The following is a 12,110-nucleotide window of genomic DNA, read 5'->3' on the forward strand; positions in this document are numbered from 1 at the left end:
CCTATTTTTTAACTTAAAAATTGCACTGTTGGTTAGGGCTTGTAAGAAAGCATTTCACTGTAAGAATACCTGTTGTATTCGGAGCACGTGACAAATAAACTTTGATTAGATTTGAAATAAGCTTTTTGGGCGTCTGGAAAATGTCTGGGAACTTATTTCAGCTCATGAAACATGGGAACAACAGTTAACATGTTGCATTTATATTTTTGTTCAGTATAGTTTCTGGAGCAAGCACTAACCCCAATATAACTGTAGTATAATTACTTTGCAAGGAAAACAAGCTGTAGTCTAGGTGTACTAAATACGCTTTCAAAAGTTGTACCAAAGAAAACCATTGGAAAAGCTGAGTAATCTCATTAGTAAACAAATATTAATGAGGCTGTTTATATCGGAGTTTGATAAATTACAAACAAAATATATGCCTATGCTGCCATAAAAATAGAAGACACGGTGTAAAGGTATGAATGAAAATGTGAAAAATAAATCTGAAAAAAGTAGGCAACTTATCATCAAGATTATACTACTTAGTATCCGTATTATTAAGGGAGAAACTGTTCAAGACCCAATCAAGAAGCAGGTTTAGGTCTAAGCTATGTGCACAGGGTAGGAGTTGAACAGTGGGGGAGAGTGCATGTGTTCAGATACCTGGTCTTCCCCTCCAAGGCTCTTATTTGTTTGTTTGTGTGGGAGCAGTGAATTGGTCTAGCTCCAATTAAGGAAACAGAAAGGGGGATACCTAGTCAGTTGCACAACCGAATGCATTCAACCGGCATGTGTCTTTCACATTAAACCCAACCCCTTTGAATCAGAGAGGAGGAGGAGGATGCCTTAATTGACGTCATTGGCGCCCGGGGAGCAGTTGGTTACTGGCCTTAACCGCTACACTACCTGCCTCCCTTCAAGGCTAGTGCTTTAAGGGTTATCGGACAACTAAAAATACAAAAACGTCTCAGAAAATATTATTGTGACAGATTCTGGGTATTCCAGCTTACAGGCATGTTTGAATATGAACTTCCTTTGAAACAGACTTGAAGTTGTCAAAACATATCAAACCATATTACAATTATAGTACAAATGTAGATTTCTAATACTTAGCTAGCAGGCACATCAAATCAAATGTTATTTTTCACATGCTCAGAATACACTACAAAAACCTTACCGTGAAATGCTTACTTACAACCTTAACCAATAATGCAGTTCAAGACATAGAGTTAAGAAAATATTTACTAAATAAACTCAAGTAAAAAATGTAATAAAAAGTAACAATAAAATAATAATGAGGCTATATACAGGGGGTACCGGTACTGAGTCAATGTGCGGGGGGTACAGGTAATCAAGGTCATTTGTACATGTAGGTAGGGATAAAGTGACTATGCATGAAATCAGACTACCCTTCACTACCCCATACCAATGTTTCCCCAATAACAATAACAGCAGCATCATCCTGGGAATGACAGAGCCAACTCAACCCTACCTGCAAGCCAAATATGTGGCACTTCACTTCCCTTCACTAGCCCAGTGTTTATTCTGGGGCTGTTTGAGCTGCATTGAGTGTGCTTGTACTATGACACAGATACAATGCAAACAGATGACCTACCCAACTAACAATAAGCAACAATCACAGTGCATACAGGGAGCTCTATGAGCCTGTTTCGTACAAGCTAAGGCAATATGTGTGTAGAGTACACCATTCATAACTGGTACTAGTCTGGTTGCCCCAATTTCTGTTAGACAACAATATATGCTAACTGAGAGATTACTCGTTTGTCACTTTGAGCATTGAACATTTACAATGTTGGAAACCCAACATGTTCTACTTTGGCTTTGGCAGTCCTAGATTTAGTTTTGGTGGCCCCTTGCAGCTATATCTGCATATCAAATCTCACATCTTTCATGACGCAACCATTTGGGTTTGTGGGACATCATTTATAAGGACTAACATCTGCTGGTGAAGACTGCTTAACCACATATCCTTTCATTCTGGTTTTGCCAGGGTGAGAATATATATATATATTTGATTTTTTTTCCACAGCTGACTAGTTGCAGGTGTAATTCAGCACCACAAGGAGTAATGCATCCTACCCCACCTGAACCCTGGGCCACTAAGCAGCCTGAGCAGGAACCAACACCGCAGTATAATCCTACTTTCAATGGGCTCAGTGTAGAACATTTACAGCACTGGAAAACCATTATGTAACTTTACACAATCATGTGCATAGTGAATGCATATGACCTTATGAGTTCTTAGATAAATTCAACATATGAAATTGTTGCCGTTAGTATAAATACTGTATCGTTGTGTGGCCATGAGGTTTAAAAGCCTTGGATTGAGCTCCTACTTGATATTGAATTTGTATCAGAAAAATTGTGTTTGTATTGCAGATAAAACATTGTTAACATATTGGTATATTAAAGCCCAATGCAGATTGACCAAATCCCTGCTATAATCTTTTCAGGGGTTTTATTGAATGTGAAACATTAATGTTTATAAAAATTCACCTTCATCAGTACTTTTTAACATTGCTAAGTCTTTTCTCTCAGGAAATGGTCTCCCTGATCATCATGAAATGTTAAAAAAAAATCTTAAATCACTAACAGTGGAGTGATTCCTTATATTTCCCGGACCCTATTTTTAGCTATATTTTACATAAATAAATTAGTCATGTATTCAATTAATCAATTAGTTAATTCCCATGAGATAGTAAGCTGTGTGGCTGCTGATGGCTGATGCTTAGAGAACTAACAAGACACAAGTACAGGAAACTTCTGATAAATAGGCAAAAGTGATGTATGTTTATCAAACACTCAACCATCATTCAAGTACTATCCATTAACTCAATAGACATTCACGTAGAGAAGTGTTTCCCAACTCCAGTCCTCCAGTACCCATAACACAACACATTTTTATTGTAGCCCTGGACAAGCACACCGATACAACTGGTCAACTAATCATCAAGCCCCAGATGAGCTGAAAGAGGTGCGTTTGTCCGGGCTAAAACAAAAATGTGTACTGTTGGGGTGCTTGAAGACCAGAGTTGGCAAACACTGATTTAGATGGCATGGGCTGCATTTAGACAGGTAGCTCAATTGTGATATTTTGTTTCACTAAATTGGTCTTTGAACCAATCAAATCAGCTCTGAAAAGGATCTGCTGTGAAAAAATCTGATGTGATTGGTCAAAGGAACAAAATAAAATATTTGAATTGGGCTACCTGTGTAAATGAGACAAAGTCAGTCTGGTCTAAAGTATGCTATACATAACACTGTAGACTGAAGGTCATGCCAAAATGATGTCAACAATCAGTCAACAATCAGTTAAACTGGATTTGCTGTCAAATTCAGGAAATGTTTTACATCAGTGATGAGTTTAAAATGTTGAATTGTACATCAATAACCAATGATGATTACAGTGCCACAATGTTTGACATGTCCTGTATGATAGGAAAATGACAGCAGTGTTAGGGAGGGTCACAAAACGAAACAAGACAAAATGACAGGCTTTTCAACTCGCCCCCTCTGAACTTGCCTCAGACAAGAGAGCTAGTTTAATTTCCAGCGCTGTATTACAAAGCACTAAAATTGTTCCATATGCCTACCAAACCTCTATGACCTGTGTATGCACTATACACAGGCCCCATTACTCATGAATGCATTTATTGGATCGATGCATTGTTAGCTGCCCCCCCCCCCCCCCCCCCCCCCGGCTGTCAAAAATAAACACAAAACCACTAGGGGGGATCCATGGTGGCATGAGCATACTTGCAACAATAAATAAATAAATAGGGGTACATACTTTGAGGACTTGTCAAATCAGGTGATGGGCTAACAACTGCACTTCAATTAAATCTGAGGCTGTTTCCCATTAGTTAAAATTAATATATACACTGATTGTTTAAAGCAAAACCTGAACAATCCAAATAAAGTCTATTGTAAGCCCCGTTCAGCAGGTATAGCCAGATGAAAGTTGTGTCTCTGTTACTGATATTGCCTGGGGTTGTTGGGCATGCAAAAATACTTGTAGCTCAATGACAGTTACATGCAGTTCGACACTGAAGTAGACGCATCAGTTATCACAAAAGATGAGAGGTATTTCGGAAGGTAGAAAGAAACTATTTTTGTGAACCGACAATTCGGCAATTTAAATAGATAGTCTGACTGATGCATGCTACATTTGGATCGGTTTGGGGTCCGCAGACCGATGCACTTCTATCTTAAACATTTGAATTGGGGACCGATGCGTATCGGTAAATAGTTACATCCCTAATATTAACCCCAAAAATAATTCATCTGCCGTAACTTTACTGTATCCTAGCTAACAAGTGATACATACATCTATTCATAGGGATGGCTCAGAGATAGATAGAGGACGAAACATTGTATATGTCCCATTATGGCATCTGTGAGAGCATGGTCAGATGAATTGAGGCCATCACCATTTTGAAGTAGTACATTTTCTTCTTCTACTACTACTTTATGAGTTGGTAAACCAACTGAAAGGGTCCATACGGCCACCTGCAGTGTGTTATTTGTACAGGTATGAAGCCAAGGTTGGCAATTTACTGCCACCTGCAGTTATGGAATGTTTGCTCACGTGTATAATTCATTGGCTGATCACTCCTGGTGACCTGGATGGAATTATGTGATCCTTCCTTAACCCATAGGAAGTCCCAACCAATTGACTACTTCAGAATAGTGAAAGTCCTCAATGGCACTGCCTAATCTAAAACATGCTTTTGGGTACTAGAGTCCTCTATCCATCTCTATGGGTTGGCTACACTTCCAGGATTACAAGCTAGCTAGCATCAGATCATCTGAGAAACATTGAAGGTTCTGATGAGAATATGAGGAAGATATGTAACTTCTTATAACTTGTCAATCTGATCTTAAAAGCACATCTCGGCAGAATTTTTTTATTATAATAAATAGATTTATATATGTTTTTTAATGCGCAGTTGGGCAATGATTTGGCAGCGATCGTGCACCACTGCTAAATAAATATAGGGGAACACTGAACCCCATACTCCCCCTCACCCCAAAGATAATAATAACTAATAAAGGAAATATTAGTGGACATAATGATAACATTAAATTCACAAACATAGCTGGAGATGTACTTTTTCAGGAAACGGTTTCATTATGGAGATCTACTGTAATACATTTAAGAGAAATCCTCATTCAAATAATGCAGTTTTTGAGCCCTCATTCAAACCCCAATCAAGGACATGTTGCAGGGATGAGTCATCATCTCAATCCAGCTGTCCACGGGGCATACATCTGATTAGCATACCCACGCTCACACACCAGGCGCAAATGTAAATATTGTAATAAAACCCTCCGTAATAACATTGCTCTCGTGTCTTGGAAAGGCTTTGCTTTGTTTATTTTTCCCACTTTCAGCAGTATTGTATGACTGTGAGCAAGTACGCAAATAATAGTTATTAAAACTGGATTTCAGGTGCAGCTTTCTGAGATCCTTCTACAGGCAGCCTCCTCTCTATTCTGTTCCTTATGCTCTCTCTCCTGCCATTTTTATCATTAGTATAAATATCATCCTCATTATTGACAACATGGGTAACCATCGAGGCAGATATTCAACTGTTCATTTTGATCTCAAGATATCAATAACTGAAGTAAAATTCATGGAACCTGTTGACAAAACAAGCAAATTCTGCACACAGTAATGTTCTCATGTGTAATGTAAGCAACTAAACAAACTGGCACAAGGATACGTTTGGGTGTGATACGATAAAAACGGCTATATTCACACATTATGGACTTGTGCCACTAATAGTTTGCATGTAGAGTACATTGATGTACATGTATTTAAAAGAAACTAGAGCCACAGACTGTAAGATGAAAGGGTTAAAGTAGCTCAACATGACAGTCCGGTGGAGCACCCACAAGGGGGTTGTCTGCTCAGCAATGCTGAACCACCTGCTGCTCTATAGACTCAGGCACCCCATTTCACTAATGAAGTCCCAGACTCTCTTTCACACCACGCCCCCATCACCACTATGAAATGGTCTACTCATGAAAGTAATGAGCCAGGGAGGGAGAGAGACTCTGCTGGCCACTGATAACCTCAGACTAAACTTGCAACCTTACGAGACAAGGGCTTAATATCTGGCCGTCAATCAGCCCCGGCGTCCCTAGCTGGAGTGTTTAATTACAAGGATAAATTATTCACCAGCCTCCTCTTTCACTACACTGTGCTCCGAAAAACAATGGAGGAGTGAGAAAAAAAAAACATTGGCCGTGGCCCACAGGGGGCCCCAATTTTACCCTTGGGGGACAGTTAACCCCCTGCTCTTGTACATACACAGAGTGTGCAAAACATTATGAACACCTGCTCTTTCCATGACATCGACTAACTGATCAGGGGAATCCAGCTGAAAGCTATGATCCCTTATTGATGTCACCTGTTAAATCCACTTCAATCGGTGTAGATGAAGGGGAGGAGACAGGTTAAAGAATGATTTTTAATCCTTGAGATAATTGAGAGATGGATTGGGTGTGTGCGCCATAGAGAGGGTGAATGAGCAAGACAAAATATGGAAGTACTTTTGAACGGGGTATGGTAGTAGATGCCAGGCGCATTGGTTTGTGTCAAGAACTGCAACGCTGCTGGATTTTTCACACTCAGTTTCCGGTGTGTCAAGAATGGTCCACCACCCAAAGGACATCCTTTGTCTATGGGAAGCATTGGAACGCTTTTGACACCTTGTACAAAACATTAACAAATTGAGGCTGTTCTAAGGGAAAGGTGTTCCTAATATTGAGGTCCTTCTACTTCAAAAAGCACAAGAAAGAAGATTTCGACTCCCAACATCTCAGATTGTTCTGAAATAGTTTCTGTTGTTAGAAACTAATAAGATTCTGTATACTGGTTGTTAGGGTGGGATTGGCGTGGGGTGCAAGGGGTCCGTGGGTGGCTTTTGACTATTTATTTGGATTCCTCATGTCTTACTCCCTGTTAGAAAAAAGTTTGGTTCAAATCAGATGTTAGATAGTTATTGAATAGTATATGAATCCTATAAATGAAAAATTGCCAATTTGGGAGCAATTTAATTAGCTTAATTTATCAGAGATGAAATTATATTTCAACAAAATAATGTTGCAGGAATGTATTATCTGTTTCTAACTACGGAAACTATTTCAGAACAATCCAAGATGGTAGGTGTCGTGTCATGAAATGACCCACTTCCAAAACTGTCATTGGCATGGTTTTCTATTTTTCCCTAGGATGTTTTTCAAAGTCAGTTTTAAATCTAGTTTCCTGCAATTTTACATATCTTGCCATAGCATGAGTACACAGCATAAGCCATCTGAGTGACTCAAACATTATAACAAAATCAATGTGGGCCTCATGCCATGACATTTTTTGATTCTACATGATTCTCCACCATAATTTGCAAATAAATTCATTAAAAATCCTACAAATGTGATTTTCTGGATTTTTTTCTCTCATTTTGTCTGTCATAGTTGAAGTGTACCTATGATGAAAATTACAGGCCTCTCTCATCTTTTTAAGTGGGAGAACTTGCACAATTGGTGGCTGACTAAATACTTTTTTGCCCCACTGTATAGCGCCGTTATCTTTTCTACATACTTTATATATGGTTTAGTCGTTTAAGTTTACACTGAAACATGTAAACAAATATGTATGTCTTATCATATTTTTTGGAGTGGAGGCAACGATTTAGCAGCGGTAGCCTTTATGTAAATGGAGCTATTTATGTAAATGCATAGGCAACCACAAACAGTTGCAAAAGTCTCTGGATAAGAGCCAGTTAGGTCATCCATTTCTTCACTTATTTATTTTTTTATTTAACAGATTGAACTATACATTTTTAAAAACTATTTATGCTGAGTAAGTTGAATCTCTGCAGTTCAGCACATACACTTTCCTGTCTCCCTGTTTTACAGACAGCAGAAAGTATAAAGGTGCTTTGATTTCCTAAAAGTCATTTTGTTATTTGTCTAACAAATATCATTGGAACTAAAACACTCTTGTAAAAGGACATTGTACTTGTTATGTATTTAAATTCAGGTAAGGAGAAGGTGTAACACGGGAGGCCATTTTAATTCCACAAGGGGGAGTGTGGTGAGACTGCAGTGGCCACCTCGTTTTCCCTGCTAAAGCAGTAGTGAATCTTTCCCTGGACACCCAGTTGACGGCTCATTAATCTGCCCTGGCGGAGGTCCCCAATCCTGGCACCAGGGTAAGGTGAAACCACCGAGGTAAGGAGGGGACGAGAGCCACAACAACAAGACGGGGGATTCCTGACAGCATAAAAACAAAGAAATCACTTCCTGCACGTGGAGCCACCGGGATGTCATCTGTGAGTGGGCGTGTGAAAGTGAGGGGGGACCACACATACGGAGAAACACTCACCCACTATCATCTGTGGGCTTGTAATGAGGGATGCTGGAGGAGAAAATCTATTGCAGTGGTCGTGGGTGGACCTGACAAAGACAAAACACTCAACAATATTGAGTTCCGGGGCTGGGCGACAGGCTTTTAGTCCATACATTTTGAAAAGATGTCTCTTTTCCTTAGAGTGATTGGGGAGGTCGTGAATGGGGGCTGTATAAATGGTTCAACTTGCTGAGAAAAGTTCAAACTTATTCTTTCTTTTTAAATATTGTATAAAAGCTATGTTCTACACTTGCAGAGAACACTTGTGCAAGACAGTTTTCTTCATTGTTTCATTCAAACAATTAGGTTACAACAAAGGGAGTGTCAGGGATGATGCAGGGGGTTTCATCAAGGCTATTAACTTAGCCCGAGTAAAAAAGCTGAATTGTATCATCAGCCAGGGTGTACCAGTGATTTATGATTACTGACGGATGGGCTAGGAACACAGAGATACTCTCTGTATGTTCCTAGCTGACGGGGCAGCCCTGACATTATGTGGTGATGCTGACTGACACTACCTTCTCTAGTGTATTATGATCAGTCATTAAACTAATGACTTGCAAGTATCAAAAGGAGTGACAGAGTAGGGGACTTTTAAAATATGGCCATCCTATTCATCCATTTCAAAATCTTAGTGGCACTTTGTTAGTGTTAGTCATCTTCTGACACCTTCTTACTTTGATTCAATTGGATTTATTGGAGTCATTTTCATAGCAATAAGCAGACAGAAATCCTGTTCCTCCATGTAAATAAAATACCCTATCCTCCAGCTCCTCCTGTCTTGAGTAAAGTAATAACCTCCAGGTCAGGAAAAGCCTGATTCTGCCCTGAGAAAGGATATCCTTCTCCAAGCCCCAGGCCGCCGTCTCCCACATCACGGTTTACCTTTAGGCCTCACACTGACCATTATTCAATTAGCCAAATGCTAAAATTGCATCAAGATGGTGAAGAAAATTAGGTTAAAATGGTTATCCGGCTGGCTAAGCGCATTCACGTTCAAGGTGAATAGAAAAATAAATTGTACAAACTGTAATCTTTTGAGAGCTAATTTGGTGGTTAATGAGGCCAATCTAGTTTGGGTAATTTATGGTTGATGGGCAGGGAAGGAAGGCCAGCAGGAGAGCAACACTGTGGCTGCTTGAGATAAAGCTCATTTCTGGAGTATAAAAAGGTTTTACAAGGTCCATCTCTAGACTTATCAACTATCTCTAGACTGATCAGCACAATTAAGACCTAAGCCCACAACCTTATTGTCATGTCTGTAAGTAGTACAATCACTTGTTATTTTAAGGGCTGTGCATGTGCATCACTACTAGCCCTGACAGTGTGAGAGAAATGTGGGGAAATATCACAGTCCACCTGTGTAGATATCTGCGCTGGACTTCATGCGTGGGAGGCGGCAGGGCATGAAAGGCTGCATTGCCATTTACCCACTTTGGTGTAATTACAGCATTTGCTCTCAAATACCCATCATCTCCCTAAGTGCTCCATTCATACACACTATGCTTAGCCTGACAGGAGCAACTACGCAGGGTTGATTGCTTTACAATAGCAGATCAAAATATTAATCTGACTCAGTTCAGTGATTTAAGTGAGTATTTGGCTAACATGGAGCGTGGGTTTCCTCCCAGTCATTGACTTGTCAGTGAAACCCTCACTTAAACAAACAGGGTCTGTGATTACACTACCTAGCTGCTCTACGGGACAGCTGATGAAAACAGAGTGCAGACACCTGATTGCCTGACTGGTTCATTGACAGAAATGGTGGAGGATTTCACATGGAGAATCTCTACCATAAGAATTTCTACTGTAAGACTGCTTCAGTGTTTACATGTGCTGGTAGCTGTTTATTTACATGTATACATTGACCAAGGCTGCTATTACATATAGCCTAATAGACCACATGAATGAAAAAACATTTGATTTATTAGGCGCATGTTTGTGAGACCTTATATTACAGTTTATAAATAGTTGCCATTGTCATTGCAATGTTTCAGCAAGCAGTCTGAACATGATGCATTTGAATTCTCCATCAAAGAGAAATTACAGTAAGAGCTGGATTCAATCAAACATGCCAAAGTAGGCTTAGTGTTTATGTAGTTTCTATTTACACAGCTAGCCTACTTCCTGCACACACAAGTGTCTCAGTCTGAAAGTTGAAGAAGGTAAGATGGGTGTGCAGTACCCAAAACATTCTGCTAATGTATTTGAGTAAGGGGGAGGGGACTGAGTATGCCAATGTGTATATACTGGAATGCTGGTTTGACAATGTTGCTACGAGTGTAATTACAGCATCATACACAAGTAAGCACAACTTAAAGGGGCAATCTGTGACTACCACATCCCACATGGACTTCTAAATGAATTATGTATACCCACTGATTCTTGAAGAATACCTTATACATTCCTTAAGAGCTTAGTTCAACTGTCGTACCCCATCAGAAACCAAAATATTGGCTAAACTTGTTTGTAATTATAAAACATTGTGGATAGTCAGTCCATACATAGCTCTGTCTATGAATATGAAAGTGGTTACATTTCTCAAACCCCATCCCTCAGCATTTTACCAAAACAGTGGCAGGGTGGACTGTATTATTGTTTAAACAGCAGATTGCTGCTTTAATGTAAAGTATTACAGCTTTTAATTACTGTTCTACGTTGCCGGTCTTCCAGCTTTTAATATGTTTTATTTCAGCATTTGGGGTTGAAGCACAAACTGTATCAAGCAATACCGTAATATATATGCAACTAGGCTACACCCTAGATAGGGCCTGTCAATGTGCAGTGACTAGAATTACATTTAAAAAATCCATGTAACACTTGTTTTTAATGGCAAGCTCTTGGCAAGCTTTATTGGGACAGTTGGTCAATGGGCGGACATTGAAGGAGTTACAGTAAGAGGCGCTAAAGTTCAGGCAGGAGTGTTGCAGACAGCACTCTATGTCCTGCCAACAGCTTTACGGTGGCACAATGCCTGACTAAGATGTTGACCCATGGCCCCCACCTGCCCTGTCCGTGCAGCATCTCTCGGCCACCCAGGGGGCCCATAAAGTCTTCATCAGCACTGCCCACCAGAAACAGAAGGCCTTTGACTCATGCCCATCTGTCCTGGTAGTATGTAAGGGAAAGCCAAGGTAGTGGGATCCTGGTGACTTAATGTGCCCTCTCAAGAGAAGTAGCTCATCTTATGACCTGAGAAGCGAAGTTAGGCTACGAACCATCTTTCAAAGAAAGCCGATTTCCATATGATTCTTCATTGGGGTAAAACAGGCAAAATGCACAACAAGCCTTACCTTCTGTTCCATAGAATATTTAACCATCAAGGGCTCACTAAGAGAAGGTGGGTTGACACACACTTACAGCGTATTAGAGAAGACTTACCTGGCCAGGTTGAATATCTAAACATCGGAGCACTTCTTTAAGCATGACAGGTGTGTGCAGTGTCTGTTCAGCCAAGATGGTGGAGTCATCTTTACGTCTGTCCTGGTGACCAGGCTCCATGGGAGCAAAGCCAGAGTAGGACAACCTACTCCCCTTCCATGGCTGGCTGACTCTACAAGCAGCATCAAGAGCCACTCTCCATGATGATCTCAAGGTGGGACAAGCAAACACATGCTGGCATGCCATGGTCTGAAGAGAATTGGGAGGGGACAGACATATGATGAAAGTGACATGACAAACACACAGCAAC

At 40.2% G+C, this 12,110-nt stretch overlaps 1 protein-coding gene across 3 annotated transcripts in view; it reads right to left on the bottom strand.

The window, feature by feature from the left end:
- Positions 1-12,110, bottom strand: part of mettl15 (methyltransferase 15, mitochondrial 12S rRNA N4-cytidine) — a 57,437-nt gene that overhangs the window by 44,647 nt on the left and 680 nt on the right. For all 3 annotated transcript variants that reach the window (XM_021586435.3, XM_021586434.3, XM_036963295.2), the window contains exon 2: positions 11,801-12,049. In XM_021586435.3, coding sequence (XP_021442110.2) covers positions 11,801-12,046 — 246 coding nt within the window. In that variant the 5' untranslated portion in view covers positions 12,047-12,049. The remainder of the gene's footprint in view (positions 1-11,800; positions 12,050-12,110) is intronic.

This window comes from Oncorhynchus mykiss, chromosome 26 (genome assembly GCF_057628025.1).
Source record: "Oncorhynchus mykiss isolate SJ-2025 chromosome 26, ASM5762802v1, whole genome shotgun sequence".
NCBI classification, from domain to species: Eukaryota; Metazoa; Chordata; class Actinopteri; order Salmoniformes; family Salmonidae; genus Oncorhynchus; species Oncorhynchus mykiss.